Source organism: Aquarana catesbeiana, linkage group LG06 (assembly GCF_042186555.1).
Source record: "Aquarana catesbeiana isolate 2022-GZ linkage group LG06, ASM4218655v1, whole genome shotgun sequence".
NCBI classification, from domain to species: domain Eukaryota; kingdom Metazoa; phylum Chordata; class Amphibia; order Anura; family Ranidae; genus Aquarana; species Aquarana catesbeiana.
Genome location: NC_133329.1, coordinates 385468931 through 385493319, shown reverse-complemented (window position 1 = coordinate 385493319; position 24389 = coordinate 385468931). Strand labels below are relative to the sequence as shown.

The 24389-nt window shown below is 41.2% G+C and overlaps 1 protein-coding gene across 1 annotated transcript in view; it reads left to right on the top strand.

The window, feature by feature from the left end:
• MAP3K19 (mitogen-activated protein kinase kinase kinase 19) overlaps positions 1 to 24389 on the top strand; it is a 69990-nt gene that overhangs the window by 35220 nt on the left and 10381 nt on the right. Inside the window, exons 11-13 of the mRNA XM_073634282.1 lie at positions 606 to 2795; positions 10182 to 10319; positions 11394 to 12091. Of these exons, the coding sequence (XP_073490383.1) occupies positions 606 to 2795; positions 10182 to 10319; positions 11394 to 12091 (3026 nt within the window). The remainder of the gene's footprint in view (positions 1 to 605; positions 2796 to 10181; positions 10320 to 11393; positions 12092 to 24389) is intronic.

Here is a 24389-nt window from a genome sequence, read left to right as displayed (position 1 = left end):
CTAATGGACGGCCCACCACTGCATGTATGGCTGGCTTATGTAACATTAAAATGGGGTAAATATGAATCCAGCTTTCCTAGGTAAGCTTGCAGACGTATTACTATATATTTCGATTTTTCTATAAGTCAGTTTGTGATGATTCTTTTTCATCTTCCACTACACATTTTCTTTCACAAATGGTATAAAAAAAAAAAAAAAAAAAAAAAAAACTTAAAGTCCATTTTACATATTAATTGTCAGAATTTAAGTATATTGACCTTTTAGGTTACAGGCATTTAAATAGGATTTGGTTAGCCATACTAGACCTACAACCATTGATTAGAAACCAGTACTAACTTTGGGCAAGGATCAGGACATTTGGGGCTAACCTAGGGGACAATCACCAGTGGCAAATGAAGTCAGAGGCACTCAATCCTATAGTATGAGCTTACCTGCAGGTGGTCCGCTTTAGTTCATCAGGAACGTTATAAGAGACCCAGTGGTGAGTCCTGGCACTACAGAGCATAGGAAGATGTCACCCTGCTCATTCTGAGGCAGGTATCTTGTTGAGCCTTTAATGATAAGTTGCAACAATAAGCTTTTTTGTTTTTTTTTTTTCTTTTCAGACTTTTCCTCCAATATACTATTCCCCTCTATCCCCTAAATCCTACAGACTAAGTCCTCTGCCAAAGTCCAGTTCAAGAAACAGCCTAACAGAGAGATCGATTACCATTCTTAACTCAGAGATGTTTGATAAATCCAGACACAACAGATTAACATGTAAACATGAGAGTGTTGGGAAGCCAGTGGATGGACTAGATTTGGTCTTATCTAAAGATCAAGTTCAGATTAGCTTGGACAGTGTTACCAGTCCTGAAAGTGAAAACCACACAAGTGATTTGTCAAGAAGTGCTCACTCAGGCATAAGACTTGCTTCTGGAAGAAGAGAAGACAAAGGCGGCTCAACGAGCCATAACAATACTAGTCTACCTCAAATTTTCAGCAGATTACCTGAACTGCACACACATGACAAGACACCAAGGAGTAGCTGGAGAGAAAAGACGCATTCTTCATTCAAAAGTGAACCATTAGCAGTACAGAAGAGCCATAAAACTGTGAGAGACACACACAATGACAGCAGAGACAATGAATTGGTTACAAATTGTGACCAAGACCCGCTGAAAGACCAGACAGACTTGTTACACAGTAGTATGCCTAACAAAAACACAAAAGATAACATCAAAATGCCATTAAATGACAACAGGCTACCGTATGTCAGCAAAGTCATAGAGTCCATCAAAAATAATTCACCAAGGACACCCAGGGCAAGCTATGTGCCTTTCGTACAAATCACGTTCTCTGAACAGGAGGCTGAAACAGAAGTTCACTGTCCTCCAGTCAAACAGCCTCTTGTTAAAGGGAAGCCAAACTTGAGCATTCTCACTCACGTCAGAAGTTTTAACATAAATGCCCATAAAGAAAACAAGAGTAAGAAAACTAAAAACATAAGAAACCACTCAGCAACTAACTTAAAATGTTCTAGGCCTCTCTCCAACAGCAACAGAAATAGTGGCAAATGTGTTCCCTTGCCAACCTTGGCATACTCTTCTGGGCCTTCACCCTCAAGACTGTCAAAGACGGGCAGGCCCAAGCTGGGCAGTGCAGAGCGAAACAGCCAACGTTCACAAACCCAGTTATCCCTTTATACAAAGAAAAGACCCAAATCACCTGCTAATCCAGCCATGGCTCTTCGAGCAAAGTCTGCGGATGATTTCCAGAACATACATTACAGTGACATGTTTGTTGAGATAAAATCACAAAACAATGGCCCAGGTATTTTTCAAATGTTTGAGAGTCCAGTTTATAGAAGTCCTAAAGATGATAGAAAAGGTCGTAAGGAAGCCAGCTCTGCCTCATCCACTAGGAGCTGTTCCTCTAAAGGTATTCGATCCGAGTCTTCACGAGACAGCAGTGCAAGATCTTCCAAAAGCATGAAACCTGGGAACAGAAAAAAATCCTCTGCAACAAGCAGCCGACGTAAGGGCTTGACAAAATCGGGAGCTGCAGAAGATATTTCTGAGAAAAATAAGGACAATCAGGTCATTATATCTGGCACAGATTGGGAAATCAAAACCATTAAAGATGAGAGAAATGTTAATGAAATTATTACAGATAAGCCACCAAAGAACATACCAGACCTCCCATATCAAGCGTTTTCAGAGTTATCTATCATTAAAGAAGCCACAATAGAGAATTCACTCACTGGTAATCAAGCAGCCCAAACCACCTTCATTAAAATGTTCCAAGAAGTGGGACAAGTTAACCATACTGAAAATTTGAAAAAGGAACATGTTGATCCTGTTACACCAGAGGAGAGAAATGGAATAGAAAATGTTGGGCCTCAGGCCAAAAGCTGTGAAGAGGATGAGGAACAAAGAGGACAAATATCTGAAGCGGGAGATTTTGGACTACGGCCTCAGATCAGTGCTACAAGACGACCATCAGAAGGTCTTCAGCTCTCACTGGGCAAAGCCACCCTGAATAATCTCAACTCCAGAGAAAAAAATGAAGAGGAAATCTTGATTGAAGACAGTGAAAGATCACATCAGTTGTACAGCACTTCCATCCCCACGAACAGCAAAGACAACAGTGGAACCAGTGACATGCTGATTTATTTTAAAAGGTGTTTGGAAGAGATTGATGAACACTCCAAAAATTCAAAAACTATGGAGAACCATCAAGACAACGATCAAAGTGCAAACAATAACTGCAAGCAACAAGCTGAAAAACCTGGAAGAAAAATAAATACGATACAGGTAACAAACGATGTGAGCCATTAAAAGGGAACTTTTAATCAGTGTTACTTTTGACGTCAAATTTCGATTTCCTTTTAGTCAGTCTTTTGATTAAAATGCCATTTTAGTTTTAGTTGTATTTTAGTCATCTGAATTGTTTTAGTGTTATTTTAGTTGACTAAAGACTTCAGTACATTTTAGTTGACAAAAATCGAATGGGTTTGGTTAAATCGTAATGCATTATTGAAACCATTTTAACCACTTGCTGACTGCCCTATGGCAATCTTACTGCGACAGGGCAGCAGCTGTGCGCCAGATCATGTATATATACACGTGACCCTGCACTGGCACGCGCAGCGGGCTGCTTCGGCTGTGATTTACAGCAGAAGCCCATCTGCGAGTGCTGGGCACTCATTGTCCGCCGGCACCCCGCTGATCGTTGGGCAGACTCTCAGCACAGCAGGAATTAAAAATCCATCTCTTCCCCTTGTAAAAGCAACACACACAATAAACACAAACACTGGCTAGGCACACAGTTAACCTTTTGATCGCCCAAGATGTTAACCCCTTCGCAGCCAGTGTCATCAGTACAGTGACAGTGCATATTTTTAGCACTGCTCACTGTATTAGTGTCACTGCTCCCCAAAAGTGTCAGTGTCCAATTGTCTGCTGCAATATTGCAGTCCCGCTATAAGTCGCTGATCGCCGCCATTACTAGTATAAAAAGGAATAAAAATTCCAGTATATATTCCATATTTTGTAGACACTCCTGTAAACTAAGCAATATACGCTTATTGGGATTTTTTTTTAACCATAATTATGAAGTAGAATATATATTGGCCTAAATTGAAGAAAATGGTTTTAATTTTTTTTTTTAATTGGATCATGATAATGGCATCCCAGTCTTAGTCCGTAGGGTTCAATATTGAGTTGGCCCACCCTTTGCACCTATAACAGCGTCAACTCTTCTGGGAAGGCTGTCCACAAGGTTTAGGAGTGTGTCTATGGGGATGTTTGACCATTCTTCCAGAAGCGCATTTGTGAGGTCAGGCACTGATGTTGGACAAGAAGGCTTGGCTCATCGGGTTGGGGTCAGGACTCTGTGCAGGCCAGTCAAGTTCCTCCACCCCAAACTCGCTCATCCATGTCTGTATGGACCTTGCTGTGTGCACTGGTGCAAATCATATTGATGGAGGGGGGATCGTGGTGTGGGGTTTGTTTTTCAGGGGTTGGGCTTGGCCCCTTAGTTCCAGTGAAGGGAACTTCTAAGGCGTCAGCATACCAAGACATTTTGGACAATTTCATGCTCCCAACTTTGTGGGAACAGTTTGGAGATGGCTCCTTCCTGTTCCAACATGACTGCGCACCAGTGCACAAAGCAAGGTCCATAAAGACATTTATGAGTGAGTTTGGGCTGGAGGAACTTGACTGTCCTGCACAGAGTCCTGATCTCAACCTGATAGAACACCTTTGGGATGAACTAGAGCAGAGACTTGAGCCAGGCTTCCTTGTCCAATATCAGCACCTGACCTCACAAATGCGCTTCTGGAAGAATGGTCAAACATTCCCATAGACACACTCCTAAACCTTGTGGACAGCCTTCCCAGAAGAGTTGAAGCTGTTGTAGCTGTAAAGGTTGGGCTAACTCAATATTGAACCCTACGGACTAAGACGCCATTAAATTTCACGTGCGTGTAAAGGCAGGTGTCCCAATACCTTTGGTAATATAGTATAGTGTATCTGTCACTTACCAAAAACCACTGAAGATGGTAAGCATGCAAGTCAGGCACAAAAGCATAGTTTTGCTTTAATGAAGAGCTATAAAGCAATCCTGTCATGACAATTTTTTCAAACCAGGAAAGCCTGCAAAACAAAAAAGAATACTTACCATTACCATGCCGAAGAACACTGCCCCTTTCCTCTAATGAGCACTTCCGGGAGCATCTCTCCTGGGCCCCCCTGCGGCTCTCACTGGTACCTTCTGCCATTCTCCACTTCATAAAGGCTAAAGTAATTATGTGAAGGTCAGCTGAAGGAACAGGTGAAAGTTCTAGGGGACCCAGAAGACCGATACTTCCATAGCTGGGGGATGATTTCTACTAAACAGGGTTCTGGTGGTGAGCGCAGTGGGAAAGGTGCCGTAAAAGTCTTCCCTGTCATTTTGCAGGTATACATGGTTTAAAAAATTCATTTCGTGCCAGGGTTGCTTTAAACCTGAATGTTAGGCCGAGAAAAAAAAAAAAAGATACAAACGAATGCAGTTATAAATTGAATATATAGATTTTTAAAATAGTAGTGTAAGTATCTGAGTTAGTATGAGCTTCTTGCAATCCACTGTACAGGAGAACTCAGCCTAGGGAAAGGATTGAGGGGAGGGGGGGAGGTAAATGATGGGAGCCAACATATGATGCATACAAATATGCTAATGAGGAATTGAGGAATATGTAGATAGGAGAGCAGAAGGATGACTTCATTAGTATATGCTGTTTTTTTTTTTTTTTTTTTTATTGTCTAGTCAGGAGGCTGCGGTGGGTTGTACCTGTTTATCTGCAGTCTTCTCTTCTCTACATGCGTTCAAAGTCCAGAATTTATAAATCTTGTCATAGATGTCAGAAAAAAGTGGTGCAGAGAGCAGAAGTTACTCTGCAGAGCTCAGAGAAGAGAGCTCTAAAAGCTAAATGGAGGGAATGGACACAGCACACATGAACAGAGCTGAGGCTTTTGATTAGCTGGAGGTCCCTCCCGTCACCTTTTTTTCTTTTGGTGTCAGGAAAACTTGCCAGAAGTGCTATGCTGATAGCAGAGGAAGAAAGCAGAGAAAACCGACACTTAGTGCTCTTGAGACAAGTACACACTATAGAGGGATATGCTTTGTTCATATTTATGTCTGAGGTTTGCAACCACTTTACCTGTAATAGAAAACGTGGTTGTCATCCTCCTGGTTGTGCTGTGAGAGAGCGGTATAAAATGGCAGAAATGGATGAACATAAATACAAATCCTTTTGTAGGTAAAAAGCAGCTCCGTGCTCTACATTTTATTTGTGCATTTAGCTGTTTGCCTGGAGTGTAGCCTTAACCTTTGTAGTATGGAATCTGTATAGTTTTACTTTAAAGTGTAAGTTCACCTTTGCAGAAAAATCTGTAAGGTGAACTTACACAGGACCCCGACCCCCCCCCCCCCCCAGTCCTGCTGACCAGCAGCATGGCAATCTCCCCTTCTGAGCCCTGCTATAGCCGCCTCGCGGCTTAGCAAAACCTTCGGCATTCACGCGTCTTCTTCCACGCTGAGAGGACGGGCTACGCGGGTTCTGATTGGTTCACTAATTAGAAAGCTCCTAAACGTCCCTCCAGACGGGGCACGTTTAGGAGATTAAGCTCTGGGGATTTCTAAGCCGTGAGGCAGCTATAGCAGGGCTCAGAGTCTGGGGGGGGGGGGGGTTTGGGTAAGGAGGGGGTCCTGCGTAAGTTCACTTTACAGATTTTTCTGTAAAGGTGAACTTACCTTTAAGTAGCCACTTAAGGCTTTACTGCATTTTAGCAATAGAAATGTAAATAGTATTTAGTGTTACTAAATCTGCAAGGTTTATGCATAAAACTTTCTGTAGCATTTCTGAACCCACAGCTGGCCATAGATGGAGCTTGATTACCCCTTTAACAGTGTTCATTGTGGAATCCCTCCCATGGAGCTATTGTGTTCTCCCGGGGGGCTGAGGGGAGCCACCCTGGCCAGGAGAACACACAGCAATTATTGCTAGTGGCATGAAAAATTTGGCAGACTGGTTGTACCCAAGTTGAACGATCAACTTGGGTACAGTCTGCCCGTACATGGTTAGAATCTGTTGGTCCCTGCTGAACCAGCCGAGATTCGAACTGTCTATATGGGCAACTTAGAGCAGAACTAAACCCATCACTTTAACAATTTCAAAAATACAGTCTGATTCCCAGCAAACTGGGATGTAAATGTCACATTATTGTGTGCTCTCAACCAAACTGTCACATCATCAAATGGCTGGAGTCATAAATGATCACATGTGCAGCACCATGGCAGTTGCAGATCAAAACAGAGGCTAAGATGTCAGCTTCCTTGGCTGAAAAGGATAGGAGGATTTAGTTCCACTTTATGAAGCTCATCGTCACAGTGCAGAAATGGTTTGCATTACACTTTCTTCATTTTTCATTAGTAAGCCTGCACAATTTGACAATAAGACTTCGGCTCCATTCACACTTGTACAAATTCAAAGTTGCGTGACTTTGGAGCGGAACTTTGGATGGGTGCGACATGGATGTAACTTGTTGTCCCTCTGCAAAGTTGGACCCACTGTTGCATTATATAACATTCGGGTACAACCTTCATGCAACCTTTGAGGGTTAACATTGAAGTCTACGGCCCTAAAATTGCATGAAAGTTGGACCAAAGTAGTGCATGAAGTCCCTACGACTAATTCGCACATATATGAATTGGTTATCATTGGAAAACTTGGGGTATGACTTGTCAAGCTACTTGAATATTCAAAGTCACACGACAAGTCTCACAAGTGTGAATAGGGTTTAAATATTTGAACCTAAAAATTCTATTATACCTGGTTATATTTCAGTAGGAAAATGACAAAAAGAAAACACAAGACAACGTTTAAAAAAGCCAACAAAAAAAAAACGTTGGTTAGTATATTTGCTCTACTTTAACATTATTCAGTAGCAGTGCATTTTTCAGTTTAGGGCCTACACCTTGCTTCAGATTTGGCAGCCATCAAGCTGTGATTTGGTCACCTCTACTGTCCATTTTTAAAAAAAGTCAACTGGAAAAGAGCTAAGAACTTCACCCTGGTAAACATTGTCAGCTGCTATCAGGAATGAAATTCAGAACAAGGTGTAATTCCATTTCAGTGAAAATATATACAAATATATACATATATATAACATTTTGATTGCTAACTTTTATTCAGACATGACAACGCATCTTAAGGAGCATTGCAGTACCAAATTACAAATGGCAACTTGGCAGTCAATGCAATCTGTGCGCTCACAGTCAGTGAGATTGGGTTGCAATGAATCAGAGGTGATATAGTTAAAGTACACATTGAACAATCAGAGATAAACATGCTAATATAAGGATTTTGTTAAATTTTGCAGAAAACATTTTCTTAAATTTACAGATTTTTTTGACCTTGCAGATACACATCTAGTAAACTGATGAACTAAACTTAACAAATTACAGGAGCCAGATGCCCAGTATGTGAAAGCATTGCTTCCTCCTAACTTATGAGTTTTTGAGTCAAGAATTCTTATGGTACTGGCTACTTAATAGTATCTGCCAGTGAATAGACTGGACTGACTCCTGAATTCTCAGAATTTGTCCACCATGCTTTAGCGTAGGTACATGCACTACATTTTTGTGCCACAATTATGTTGCATCTGAGTTGATTTTTGGTTAAAAGCAAATTGCATATTTTGTAAAACGTGTTCTCTTCAGCAGCAAGCATCCATGTGAATGCATTACTCAGCCCCACCAAAATTGTGGGCACATTTTACAAAACAGTTGCAGTCACAAAAGCAGCAAACTGGTAGCAACTCTTGGTTATGGTGAAGATAACCTAGTAAGTACACTTAATAGTGGGTACCCTTCAAATAAAAGCTAACGTCTTGTACCCCTCAGCCAACACTGCCAGATGCAGTCTTAAAGGATGCACTGGAATGTCAAATTCATGGACTGCTTAAGTGCCATGGGGTACACTTCGCTAAATTTAAGTGCAGCTTTGGATTTCCTATGCAATATCTAAAAGGCAAGAGTGTCAATAAACTAAGTAGAATTTGTTATCTATATTAAGACCTGCCCATATAGACTATGGAAAAATAGTTAAGTTTTCTCCTGGTTGGGCAAGCCCATCTACACTGGTCTACAGTTCTCAGACTGCCTAGACACAGCCTTAACCCCCCCCCCCCCCCCCGTTTTTTTTTTTTTTTTTACAAGAAAACTATAGATGGTAATTACTGGATGTAATAGATACAGTCAGGAGTTAACATAAAATCAACAAGGTTGTAAATACTATTTACATAGTCGATTCCATAGCTCTGGTGTACCACGTCAAACCTGTCAGAAGTAGAGGGACATTAAAGTAATGTAAATTAGAGATCTACTTCAATAACAAATAAAAATAAATTACATTTTAGTGCTTCCATCTTTGGGATGAATTGGTCATGATAAAAAGCAAAACTAAATTAAAACGAATTTACACGTTTTTGGACCACACTTTGTCATGTACAATTGGCGTGCAGTCCCGTCCTGAGAATGAGTGCTTGAGGCTTTTCCTTTCTTCAAAAGGAGTGTCTTCACGGTCATCTTGGGTCTTACCAGTAGGAAGCTAAGGGGATAAAGAAGTTAAATAATTTGGACACATGGATGGATAGAGATAGACAGACTACACAACAAAATAAATCAGAATATGGTGGGATAGACAAGTGCTAGATTATTATTTAGGGTTCTGGTTGGGTAGGCTGTAGCCATATGAATAGATCAACAAGCAACTATCGTATAGGAACCTTAGCAAGGTTCTTGCAACATAGAAGGAAGACAGCACCACACCAAAGAGGTTTGTCCAGAATGATTTTATTTGTCTGCAGTAAAGTCAATGTCCTTCGGGGTTCCCCCGTTTATCAGGTCCTAAATGCAAAAATGGCCTTGATTCTGGATAATTAGCATTTATATACTCAGAAAGAAATATTGGGTTTTCGGTCTTCCACACAGCACAAAAAGCAGCAAAACCTACAATCCAAAGTGAATAAAGTAATACGGATAGTTCAATTGTGCTGAAAAAAGCATGCCAAAATAAATCTAATACATACTATAATCGACAACATTAATTTTAGGTGCTAAAATTCTAAATTGGGCATAATTTAATTCATTACATGTGTTATTTAAACTTTCAGTCATTACTTCATCTCAGGATACTTTTCTCCACACAAAATATTATATTGTTTAGAGTTGGAATAATTTTTCCACCTTCCAAAATAGTAATTCATTTTAAATGAAAAATGTAAAAATACATTCTACACTTTTTAGGCTTCGGGATGTACCGTGGCCATGGGAAAATGCAAAACGCGACAAAATCAGCCAGCGGTCAAAACAGTCCTATCCTGAATGCAATTCTTCCTTGTTCAGGAAAGGGAGGTTGAATGTCCCCTATCCGCAGCAGCTCCTAAACCAGTGAAAGCGAACCTTGGCATCCCAGATGTTTTGGAACTAAATTTCCCATGATGCTTAACTAAACTGCAGAGTGCATGAGTATCATGGGAAATGTAGTTCCAAAACATCTGGGGTGCCAAGGTCACCATCACTGGCCTAAACTATGCTAAAAGCCTATGTGTACATGGACCTTTAAACTTATTGTCCTACTGGTTTTCCTTTTACAGATCAACAGATGTTCAAGCCCCACTGACAGTGACATCAATAACTCCAACCAGTCTGGAAACTACTTCAACACTAGCAACAATGACAGCTCCATTTACTGGATAAAAGGAGAGGTGTTGGGCAGAGGAGCGTATGGAACGGTAAAGCCTGTTATATTAGATTTCTTAAAGTACAAGGCCAATGTCTGTGGACAAGGGTTTCTATTACTGCCAGTTGTAAAAAAAAAAAAAAAAAAAATCAGCCTGCACTGCCGGAGAGGTATAGGGAGTCAAGAGAAACCAGTCCGCGAAACATCAGAAATATAACCTCTGGGGTGAACTGACATTTTAGGCCAGGGCCCTTAAGTGGGCGTATCCACACCCCTTGGGATTAGGGACTGAATCTCTATATAAAACATACTACAGGTTTTTGGTTTTAGTAACTGTACCTCTAATCTTTTTTTTTTTTTTTTTTGCACAAAAAACGGCAAAAAAAAGCAGCTCACTAGTAGCTTAGCTTGCGTATTTGTGGTTTGCGGTTTTCAGATAAATATGCTAAAAACCTTAAGTTATCCTTTCACCTGTTCCTAATTATCCATATGTAAAGTAAAATCAAGCTATTGATTTATTTAATGTCATACCTGAATCTTACAGGACTGACAAGGATGATTAACAGTTTGGCAATAGGGGCATATTTGGCAATCCATTCAAGTAATCATAAAACATTAAGAACCCCTGCATGAAGGTGTTAACAAATGCAAAGCCAGCCAGCAAATTTCCTTTGACAAAAAAGGCTACTTTAGGAGCCTAGTTCTAGGACCCTTGGTAGTGACCAGTGGTCATATAGAGACAATGGCGCCGTAGTGGGTAAGAACGACCCAAGCATTAAGGTGACTATTGAAGAGGAAAGAGAGGAAGAGTTGGCATTTGTTACAACAATGGTCAAAGGGGAGCCAAGAATCTAGCCAGGTTGAAGCAAAAATAATACATTTGTAGTTAATAGAGGAGAGGAAAAGAACTGGGTTAAGGCCAGAAAATGGGTGCTGTGCTCCAACTGTTCAACAAAGGGTTTGTACCCAAAAGCGTAAACCTGCAGAGAGTTTGTACCTAAATTACTAATAGCAGCCGTTGTTTAATGGGGCTTTAGACCATTTTCTATGCTGTGCTCCAATAGGTGCAAACTAGCAGCTTCTGATGTACATACAGTAAAAATTTCTTATTGCCCTTTGGCTACAGGTGTATAAAGGTCTCACAAGCCAAGGGGAGCTCATTGCCGCCAAGCAGGTGACACTACATGCCTCAGACTCAGATGTTGCAGAGAAGGAGTACAAAAAGCTACAGGAGGAGGTGGACCTATTGAAGACTCTAAAACATGACAATATAGTGGGCTACCTGGGAACCTGTCTGCAGGACAATATAGTGACAATATTCATGGAGTATGTACCTGGGGGATCCATGGCCAACATTTTACGTGATTTTGGACCACTGCAAGAAGCTGTAATAAGTAAATTTACAAACCACATTTTGCAAGGCATTGCCTATCTTCACAAAAACAGGGTGGTGCACAGAGATATCAAGGGTAACAACGTCATGTTAATGCCCAACGGGGTCATCAAACTGATAGACTTTGGCTGTGCTAAACGCCTGAATGGACTGAGCATGAATAGCTCTCGGAGGGAAATGCTGAAATCAATGCATGGGACACCATACTGGATGGCCCCAGAAGTAATCAGCGAGTCTGGACATGGGGAGAAGTCGGATATATGGAGTATTGGTTGCACAGTGTTTGAGATGGCAACTGGAAAGCCTCCGCTGGCACACATGAACAGGTTGGCAGCAATGTTTTATATTGCTGGACATAAAGGATTCATGCCAACTTTGCCTGACCACTTCTCAAAGAAAGCAAGAGACTTTGTAAACCTGTGCCTGATAAGGTGGGTCAATACCGTATGAGTGATTTACAAACACCGATAGAAAATTATATTTACTAGTCAGTTTGCTAAAGACCTGTCATTTTCCAAATAGGATCGAACATAAAAGAACTATACTCAACACAGAACTATAGCCAAAAATGCCCATTTCCCCCCACACCCTCACAAAATAGAATCCCAAAAACTCACAAAGGAAAATTACTAAACACATGAGTATCTGTCATGCTACACGGGGAACATCCCATGCCAATTTCTATATCCTATCCTTTAGTGGGGATCATGTGACAAAATATCTGTGCATTAGGTCACATTACTGGCAGCTATGAGATCCAAGATCAGTGGTTTCTGGAGTAAAGTACTTTATGGCTTCTGCTGAATTTTAAGAGACCTTAAGCCCAGGTTCACACTGCTTCGGGTTTGACATTCTCTCCCGCATGTCAGTTAATTTCAGAGACATCTGTGCGGGTTCCTGCACAGATGTCTATTGAAATCGCACCCAAAGTCACCAAAAGTAGTAGTTTTGGGAATTAATGCAGCGGACAGATTCGGACGGTGCCATTGCCGGCAATAGCCGCCGATTTGGCATGTCAAATTGCATCAATGTAAACCTAGGTTAAAATGTATATGAAGAAACATGTTGTCTTCAATTCCTCATCCAAATATAGGTGTAGTGCACTAAAATGAAACATGGTCACAGTCCACAGCCCTCCAACCCCCCTTACTGAATCTGGGGGTTCTTCTCCCCACAGGCTTCTGTCATTTTTTTAATCCAATGCAGTTGTATGTGGCTTTGCTCACACAACTGTATTATTCATTCACAGAGATCTGCCCAGAGTCCCATTAACCATTGAGATAGAGGAATTTGCAGACCTCAACGAAGCACAAGCATAGCTCCCAATTGTTCCTGACTTTGAGGGACTGTCCCTGATATGGAACAAAGTCCCTCTGTCCTCCTCATTTTTCCCTCATTTTGGTCTGATCTATATAGTTGTACATAAAATGCACTATTTTTCAAAAGGTGTTTCCCAGTGCTAAACATTTCATCCAAATTCTAAATTGCTGCATTTGTAAATTTCAAAAGCCAGTATAAAGGAATAGTAGCGATAAAAAAAGCACTTGAGTGTCTCTAAACTTGTAGTCCCATTGATAATGCCACCAAACCCAAAACCGAAATTATGTACTTCAGTATGGGACTGTGGCTGGAGGAATAGTCTGCATGAGACTGTCTATTGTCCCCATGATCCACTAATCGCCTTTGCAAAGCTTTGCAGGCAACAATGCAGAGAAATTAATAAACACACTTTTTTTTTTTTTATTAACATCGGTGTGGGTGCATTTATAAATGCAAAAAGTGGAACTTTAAATCATTTCTCAGTCTAGCTCAGTTGTACATGTGAGGGCCTTTCAGCATCAAACTACATAAAACACAAATTAAGGGTAATAATTGACCAGTGGCAGTCTGTCCATGCGGGGCGCAGGGGCGCTGCCCCCCCAATCCACATGCAGGGCACCGGACGCATGCATTCCAGCAGGGGGGTTTTTAGGCTTCAAAAAAGGGTGGTCTCGGCGCGCAGAGCCCACCCAGTTCTGTGACAATAGCAAATTAATACGTACGGATTAAAAGACTCAAATTTGTCGACTTTTTGGGCACATAATGAGAGGAGGAATCATTAAAAAAAAAGTATAAATTGTATTACAGTATATTTAAAAAACATATAAACAACATACAAAAACAACACCCTCTATGGACACAGTTACCAGTTACCCAATAATGCAGTTACAGAGGGCGGGATCAAAAATATAAACATTGACTTGGTAATGTATCAAAGTAAAAAAAAATTGATCCAGTAATGCCTCCAAGAACTTGCTTGTTCATGCATTTCGCTAGAATATTAGCTTCCTCAGGACAGATACTGGGCAGGTGCTGGTACATTTAAAAGCAGAAAAAGTGCATATCAGTATTTCATGCGGTACATATCTATACAAGTATAATAGTAGTTATTCTAACATTTATCCAGGAAAGGTACATGTAAACAAACTATACAGACGTGACAACATATATAAAGAAGAAAAAGCACCGCGCTGTATACCCTTAAACAATTAGCACAATTAAGTAATAAATGACATACAATAAAAAAGAAGAAAAAGCAGCCGCTTAAAGGTGAGATACACACGCTAAACAATAAATAAATAAAAGAAGCAGCGCTGTAAACCAAAATGTGATAAATAAATGTCACAATAGTGTTAAATAATGCATAAAGTCCATAATGTGATCAATCAAATCAGTACAGTTCTAACAGTGACAATCTTCAAGGTGAAACGGATGAGGAATCCCAGCTTGGGTCTCTTCCAGAATTAATTGACAAATGAGACTGGATAACCTTCACCGCACCACTGTGATATGAGTAAAATACGCGCTTACCAACTGGCAAGCTTAAGAAAGCTTGTGACCTTAACCCGGTCGGGGCCTTTTCTTGAGATGGGGACACCACTAAACCGTTCCTTAGACTGGACCACTAGCCTCCATAAAAAGGAACCTGGATGCGGGAGATGCTAAACTCCTATCTAGGAGTTGTTCTCACAGATATTGCCCCAAAAAAGAAAGAGGAAGAGCAACATAGCGTAATCCTGGATGGATATTTATTTAAAAAATTAAAAGTACACTTACAATGTGTTGAGTATAAATAGACATAAGAAGCCGGCCGGCTACACACGAACACCCGTCCTACAGACGGTGAGTACGGCACGTCAGCACGCCCGACGTACGTTTTGTCACACTTCTGACGTCGTCTGGGGCACGGGCGACGCACTGACGTGTCGCTCATATATAACAAACAAACGTAACCAGACCTCGAACTGACAACGAAGCCGGAAATCACCCTGTGCTCCACCAAGCAAGGGCGGATGGTGTAAACCGCCATCTTAACTGAGGGATATTAAATGGGCGTTATAAATAAAGAAGGAGAAAAAAGGAATAGGGAAAGGGGGATGAACCACAATAATCTCACTCCTATCAAGTGTGAGAAAGGGATATGGAGTTTAAATTAATTAATTAACTAATAAACTGGTTATTCAAACCTTAAACGAGGCATAGCTACCTAATGGTACAAAGCACACCTTAGCCCTATACTAACTTATAAATCGAAAAGAATATTGACATACTAAATCACAAGAGAGTCTTAATCTGAGCAACATTGCTACAGAGAAGAAGATGATTTCAACGACCTCAAGTAATCTAACAGTTCAAATTATGAGTCATACCAAAGAATAAATGCAATATTTGAATAAATATGTGAAAAATTGGTGATAAAGTTGGCCTCAAACCTCCATTATATTAAGGGAAGCGTGGAATTAAGGTTTGGGCATAATGGAACCCAAATCAACCCCATTAAGATATATAATTATTCAAAGAATACTATTCAATAATAGGTATGGGCCAATAATTCCATAAGCAACAGTTAATTATAAACAAATTCAATGGACTAAATGAAGGGATTCATCATGAATTATCAATAAAGACATTGGTGTCGGTATCCACATTGAGTCCATGTGGGACATAACATTTGATTTTGTGTATCCAGAGCATTTCGAGCTTAGAAATGCTCCTAATTAGAGAGCTCCCCCTCCAATGAGGCCGATACCTATCGATCCCTAAAAAGAGAGTTTTTGAGGGGTCTTTATTATGAGAGACCAGATAATGTTTTGAAACAGAGTGTTTGGGAAAACCATTTTTGATGTTGGTAATATGTTCATTCAGGCGAACAGAGAGAGCGGTCGTCTAGTCCTGCCCACATACTGTAGGCCACAAGGGCACTGTAGTAAATAGACGACCCCCTCAGTAGTACAAGTGATAAAAGGTTTTATGTCATGCTCTTCTTGTGTACTAGAGGAGGTAAATTTAAGGGTTCGTCTGGATGGCGCAGAATTTAGCCTACATACCCGGCATCGCCCACATTTGTAGTAACCCTTCAGGTTATCAAAAAGACCTTGAATACCCCTAACAGGGGGATCAAGAACATTCGGAGCTAATCTATTCCTAAGGGATGATGCTCCCTTAAAAATCACTTTTGGCCTTTCTGGGATAACCCCTCTTAAGATGGGATCATTACCCAATAAATGCCAGTGTTTATTAAGTAGCCTTTTGATATTGTCATGTTGGATAGAATAGGTGGTAATAAAAGGTAAATTTACGGGGTTTTCTCTGGGGGTTACCTTCTCCCTCAATAGTTGTTTCCTATCCATACCCTTTACCACCTCCAAGGTTTGAGCTAAAGATTCTCTGGTGTACCCTTTTTCTACAAACCGATTACACAAAATTCCGGCCTGTTGCAAAAACTGAGAGTCCTCAGAACAGTTGCGCTTAATTCGCATCAATTGACTCTTGGGTACAGACCGGAGCCAGGGCCTATGATGGCAACTACTAAGAGGAATGTAAGAGTTACGATCCGTTTTTTTGAAAAACGTAGAGGTCATAAACTGGTCACCCTGTATAGTAATATTAAGGTCTAAAAATTGAACATTAGACTGGCTGGCCTCAAATTTAAGTACAATGCCCCTGTTATTCTGGTTAAGTTCCTCCATAAAAAGGTCAAGATCGCTGCGATTCCCATCCCAGAGGAGGAGGATGTCGTCGATGTACCTAGCCCACAGCTTGAGCTGGGGCCTCTGGCAAACATGGACGACATCCTCCTCCCACAGGGCCATAAACAGGTTCGCAAGACTGGGGGCATATTTAGCCCCCATCGCGACTCCACGGTCCTGTCGGTAAAAACATTGGTCGAACCAAAAATAATTGTGGGACGCAGCGTATCTTAGAAGCACCATGATGAAGTTTATTTGTTCATCGTATAAACCTGAGTCCCTTCTTAGGTAATATTCAACTGCATAAAGACCTAACTCATGAGGAATAATCGTGTATAAGGACGTTACGTCCGCCGTAACTATCCACATAGTGGGGGTGGGGGTATATTTAGTTAATAGGTTGATAATATATTTGGAATCTCTCACAAAAGAAGGCATTTTCCCCACTAGGGGTTGTAGGAAAAAATCAATATACCTGCCCACCCGGGACGTAAGGGAATCAATCCCACTTACGATGGGACGCCCCGGGGGGCAGGTAAGATGTTTATGTACTTTTGGTAGATAGTAGATAACGGGAGTGCGGGGGGCTTTTGGTACTAGGTAAGCCTTTTCTTTTTTATTTAGAATCCCTTGACTATATCCACACTCAACCAACTTTTTAAGTTCCCTAAGGTAAGGAATTTTGGGGTCTGATCCCAGGGGAGTGTAGGTCTCTCTATCTCCGGGAATCCTATACATCTCCTGGAAATAGTCTTCTCTGTTGAGAACCACAATGCCACCCCCTTTATCTGCGGGTCTAATGACCAAATTCTTATTGTTGCAAAGGGAATCAAGGCCAGTATAGAGTTCTCGATCTAATTTTGCTTTTTTGATGGGCATCTTATCTAGATCCCTTAACAGCACTTCTTTAAAAACTTTAATGGAGGGTGCCAAGGCACCTGGGGGATTGAAAAGGGAGGCGTTAGCCAATCCTGAATGCTGGTATTCACTGGGCAACACATTCCTCTCTTGAACTGGGTTAGATAACATATATCGTTTAATATTCATTTTCCGAATGAATTTATGGATATCCATGTAGATTTCGAACTTGTTAAACTTCCTTGGTAGTGCGAATTTTAAACCTTTATCTAGCACCAGTTTTTCTTCCTGACTGAGAACTACGGTGCTTAGATTAAAAATCCCTGTTCCAGCTAGAGCTTTTTTCTTTTTTGCTCGATTGCGTTTGCCTCCTCTAGTACCTCTCCCCGCTCTGCCAGTCGTTTGGTACCTTGGCCTGGCCTGTGAAAACCCTGAGGGTTGGGGCCCAGGGGACCTGGATAGTAGGACAATCCCATTCTGTCATTCGCATAAGATGATATTGGACCAGGAGTTCCTCCATCACCCGGATAAGGGGAATCAAGTGGATCAACATCTCCCTCTGGTGGACCAGCAAGATCACGTAAAGGGAAGAAACGGTTCTGGGTAATACCCCCATAACCAAAATAGTCATCAGTAGTGGAACCAACCAATAGATTATTGGTAGGGCCTCCTGTCACATGGGAGTACCGATCACTATGGTGGGTGGGATAATTCATAGTAGTGTAAGGGGGGGGAACCTCTGTGGCTCTCCCACCGGGGTGATTCCCCGTCCGGGGTGGAGGACCCCGTCTGGGGTTATACCCACCACTTTGTTGTGGGGTATCTAAAGGGTAGGGACCCCATCCTTGATTGTAGTTAGGCCCCCACTGTGTGTTGGGCGGATTCCAATAGGGATTAGGATTTTGTTGGGGAGCATTGTGATTCCGACCACCTCTTTTATTTGTGTAAGGTTTAGAAAAACCTTTTGAGGGTCCTGATTGATAGTAAGGGGGCAACAGGCCGGAATTTTGTGTAATCGGTTTGTAGAAAAAGGGTACACCAGAGAATCTTTAGCTCAAACCTTGGAGGTGGTAAAGGGCATGGATAGGAAACAACTATTGAGGGAGAAGGTAACCCCCAGAGAAAACCCCATAAATTTACCTTTTATTACCACCTATTCTATCCAACATGACAATATCAAAAGGCTACTTAATAAACACTGGCATTTATTGGGTAATGATCCCATCTTAAGAGGGGTTATCCCAGAAAGGCCAAAAGTGATTTTTAAGGGAGCATCATCCCTTAGGAATAGATTAGCTCCGAATGTTCTTGATCCCCCTGTTAGGGGTATTCAAGGTCTTTTTGATAACCTGAAGGGTTACTACAAATGTGGGAGATGCCGGGTATGTAGGCTAAATTCTGCGCCATCCAGACGAACCCTTAAATTTACCTCCTCTAGTACACAAGAAGAGCATGACATAAAACCTTTTATCACTTGTACTACTGAGGGGGTCGTCTATTTACTACAGTGCCCTTGTGGCCTACAGTATGTGGGCAGGACTAGACGACCGCTCTCTCTGTTCGCCTGAATGAACATATTACCAACATCAAAAATGGTTTTCCCAAACACTCTGTTTCAAAACATTATCTAGTCTCTCATAATAAAGACCCCTCAAAAACTCTCTTTTTAGGGATCGATAGGTATCGGCCTCATTGGAGGGGGAGCTCTCTAATTAGGAGCATTTCCAAGCTCGAAATGCTCTGGATACACAAAATCAAATGTTATGTCCCACATGGACTCAATGTGGATACCGACACCAATGCCTTTATTGATAATTCATGATGAATCCCTTCATTTAGTCCATTGAATTTGTTTATAATTAACTGTTGCTTATGGAATTATTGGCCCATACCTATTATTGAATAGTATTCTTTGAATAATTATATATCTTAATGGGGTTGATTTGGGTTCCATTATGCCCAAACCTTAATTCCACGCTTCCCTTAATATAATGGAGGTTTGAGGCCAACTTTATCACCAATTTTTCACATATTTATTTATTCAAATATTGCATTTATTGTTTGGTATGACTCATAATTTGAACTGTTAGATTACTTGAGGTCGTTGAAATCATCTTCTTCTCTGTAGCAATGTTGCTCAGATTAAGACTCTCTTGTGATTTAGTATGTCAATATTCTTTTCGATTTATAAGTTAGTATAGGGCTAAGGTGTGCTTTGTACCATTAGGTAGCTATGCCTCGTTTAAGGTTTGAATAACCAGTTTATTAGTTAATTAATTTAAACTCCATATCCCTTTCTCACACTTGATAGGAGTGAGATTATTGTGGTTCATCCCCCTTTCCCTATTCCTTTTTTCTCCTTCTTTATTTATAACGCCCATTTAATATCCCTCAGTTAAGATGGCGGTTTACACCATCCGCCCTTGCTTGGTGGAGCGCAGGGTGATTTCCGGCTTCGTTGTCAGTTCGAGGTCTGGTTACGTTTGTTTGTTATATATGAGCGACACGTCAGTGCGTCGCCCGTGCCCCAGACGACGTCAGAAGTGTGACGAAACGTACGTCGGGCGTGCTGACGTGCCGTACTCACCGTCTGTAGGACGGGTGATCGTGTGTAGCCGGCCGGCTTCTTATGTCTATTTATACTCAACACATTGTAAGTGTACTTTTAATTTTTTAAATAAATATCCATCCAGGATTACGCTATGTTGCTCTTCCTCTTTCTTTTTTGGGGCAATATCTGTGAGAACAACTCCTAGATAGGAGTTTAGCATCTCCCGCATCCAGGTTCCTTTTTATGGAGGCTAGTGGTCCAGTCTAAGGAGCGGTTTAGTGGTGTCCCCATCTCAAGAAAAGGCCCCGACCGGGTTAAGGTCACAAGCTTTCTTAAGCTTGCCAGTTGGTAAGCGCATATTTTACTCATATCACAGTGGTGCGGTGAAGGTTATCCAGTCTCATTTGTCAATTAATTCTGGAAGAGACCCAAGCTGGGATTCCTCATCCGTTTCACCTTGAAGATTGTCACTGTTAGAACTGTACTGATTTGATTGATCACATTATGGACTTTATGCATTATTTAACACTATAGTGACATTTATTTATCACATTTTGGTTTACAGCGCTGCTTCTTTTATTTATTTATTGTGACAACATATATGCTTGCCTGGTAAGCCTGTGGCGCAGGGTATAGGGACACCTCACAAAACATCCCAAAAAAAGGAAGTTTCAAAAGTCCATATATATGTATGTAGTGACAACATGCACCCATATCATGTGGTCTATAGTAGATACCACTAAATGGAACAAAAAATATTCATTATAGTACATTATGGGATAAGATGCACCCATACATTTAATTAAAGTCGATAGATATGGATATAAACGCCGTCTAAGAGGATTAAGGTTTTATATGAAGAGATAGAGTACGCATAAAAACTGTACTGAAATCGCTCTCACCTGATGTATAACAATCATATAAATTAGGAGTACCAAGGTATGGATCACACACAGAGGTAAGCTGTAAGAAGGTCTCACCATCAACGTTTCCGGCAGAAAATCTGAAAGAATATATATAGATAGTATCTACAATTAGGCATTAGCCCTCTAAACCGGGTATAAGTGAGCGAAAATCAAGGATGGTGCTTACCAGAAGTACTAGGTATGGCCCCAAAGTTACAATACCAATATGTTAGATAGGTATAGAATCCCCTCGATTATAAAGATAGATGGCATATCTAGGAAAAGAGTATAAACGCCTATTGGGGACTTAAAATATAAGTAGGTAAAAACCGAAGTACAGACAGAGAGATAAACACCCACCTGAGTGTATGAGTATTACACTTATCCCAAATGGGAAGGCCTATTGGTAAGACCCAGGCAGATAATGCTATGTAAACGAGGGAGAATATATACCCCTACAAAGAAAAGGTGGTATATGGATGGGGTGAGTAACTGAACATAAACAACCATTGGGCACAGATCAAAACAAGGCAGATCACATGGGGGAAGTGACGCAATAGTTTTTCCAGGGAACTGTCATGCAATGGTTGTTTACTTTCAGTTACTCCCCTCATCCATATGCCTTCTTTTCTTTGTAGGGGTATATATTCTCTCTCGTTTATGTGGCATTATCTGCCTGGGTCTTACAAATAGGCCTTCCCATTTGGGATAAGTGTAATACTCATACACTCAGGTGGGTGTTTATCTCTCTGTCTGTATTTAGGTTTTTACCTACTTATATTTTAAGTACCCAATACTCTTTTCCTAGATATGCCATCTATCTTTATAATCGAGGGGATTCTATACCTATCCAACATATTGGTATTGTAACTTGGGGCCACCATACCTGGTACTCCTGGTAAGCACCATTCTTGATTTTCGCTCACTTATACCCGGTTTAGAGGGCTAATGCCTAATTGTAGATACTATCTATATATATTCTTTCAGATTCTCTGCCTGAAACGTTGATAGTGAGACCTTCTTACAGCTTACCTCTATGTGTGATCCATACCTTGGTACTTCTAATTTATATGATTGTTATACATCAGGTGAGAGCTATTTCAGTACAGTTTTTATGCAGACTCTATCCCATCATATAAAACCTTAATCCTCTTAGACTGTTTATATCCATATCTATCGACATTAAATGTATGTGTGCATCTTATCGTATATTGTAATATAATGAATAATTATTTTGTTCCATTTAGTGGTATCTACTATAGACCGCATGATATGCATGCATGTTGTCACTGCATACATATATATGGACTTTTGAAACTTCGTCTTTTCAGGTGTTTGTCTAGTTTTGTGAGGTGTCCCTATACCCTGCACCACAGGCTTACCAGGCAAGCATATATGTTGTCAAGTCTATGTTTGTATAGTTTATGTTTACATGTACCTTTCCCGGACAAATGTTGGAATAACTACTGTTATACTTATATAGATATGTACTGTATGAAATACTGATATGCACTTTCTGCTTTTAAATATACCAGCACCTGCCCAGTATCTGTCCCGAGGAAGCTATTATTCTAGTGAAACGCGTCAACAAGCAAGTTCTTGGAGGCATTACTGGATCAATTCTTTTTTACTTTGATACATTACCACGTCAATCTTTATATCTTTTATCCAGCCCTCATCTAACTGCATTATTGGGTAACTGGTAGCTGTGTCCATACAGGGTGTTTTGTATGTTTATAGTTTTTTTTTTTTTTTTTTTAACTATGCTGTAATAAAATGTATACTTTTTTAATGATTCCTCCTCTCATTATGTGCCCATAAAGTCCACCAATGTTTTGAGTCTTTCAATCCTTACATATATTTTTGGGATGTTGGCATGGTGAGGGTCTTCCCTTCCAAAAGCAAATTAAATATTCGCAATTGTCTTCCTGATTCTCCTCCCGGCCAATCAGGAAGTGGGTCCTGTCCTGAGACCTGATTGGCCAGGGCTTAGGACTCCCTGGCCAATCATGTCTAAGGACACACTTCCTGTTCAGCGGGGAGGAGAAGCAACTGCCTGGCTTTTCCCTGCCTCCTAGGGTACGGTCAGTCCGTCTAAAGCCCGGGGGAGATCTGCTTGCTGCCTTTCCGCCTGCCATCCTTCTCCTGCAGAGGGGGGGGCGTGTGTGTGCGTGTGCTTGCGGCGACCGCCACCTTCCCGTCTGTCTCCCCCAGGTGGGGGGGGGGGGGAGTGGGTGAGGTTAGTTTGCCGCTCTCGTCTGAAATATTTAGCACCAGCCACCACTGTAATTGACTTTTTGATTTTATCACAGTTTATTGCGATCATTGCATTAGGTCGCTCAATGATCAAACTCACTTGTAGCCTTTAAAAAGAAATTTCAGATGTGAACTTAAAGTGGTTCTAAAGGCTGAAGGTTTTTCACATTCATGCATTCTATGCATGAAGGTAAAAGGCATTCAGTATGCAGCTCCCCCCACAGCCCCTTCTAAAACTTACCTAAGCCTGATCCAGTGATGTGCATGAGAGCACCTGCTCTCACGGCTCTCTGCCTCCTGATTAGCTGAGACAATAGCGGGAGCCACTGGCAGCTCACAGCAAGGGAAGAGGGAGTAGGGACACAAAGCGGGGCTCGGGTGGGAGCATGCACAAGTGCCCCCATAGCAAGCAGTATGGGGCGCTCGGAGAAGAGGAAAGGGCCAGGAGCATTGGAACTTGGCGGGGGACCCGAGAAGAGGAGGATCATGGGTGCTCTGTGCAAAACCATTACACAGAGCAGGTAAGTATCCTTATGCATAGTTCCTTATGCAGCATGCATGGTAACGCACATCTTGTAGGTGTGAATGGGACCATATAATCTCTGTTTCCCTTTCATACCAAAACTGCAGTGCATAGATGTGAACCAGCCACACAGAAAAAATGGTATTTCTACATGTAATGCATTTTCATGCAGCAAAATGTGAATCTGCCCTTATTCTCACTTCTCTGAATCCACAAAGCATATTATAAGATCACTGGGAGTGTACTTCCTCAGGTTTGTCCTTGTATGATCCATCACTTTAAATATTTCAAGCTGAATGTGAGAACTATCTTAGTGTGTGAGGCCATGTGTGTCAGCAAGGTAGCTGCCAGTGGGTGTATTCGGGAACAGCTCTCCTGCATAACAAGCAGGTGATCCCAGAACACGGACTTAAAAGGATTGAGGTGGCCAGATCCACAACACAGCCTGATCGAGGGTTTTAATTTGTGACTGAATTGTAACTTCGCAGGTTAAATTATGATATGTAAAATCTCACATGTAAATACACGGTTACTCTAATTACATAATGACACAATAAGAAAATCGTATGACATTAAACCTTAGCAGAATAGTGGCCACTATAATTTATGGAGCAGTGGTGTAGCATA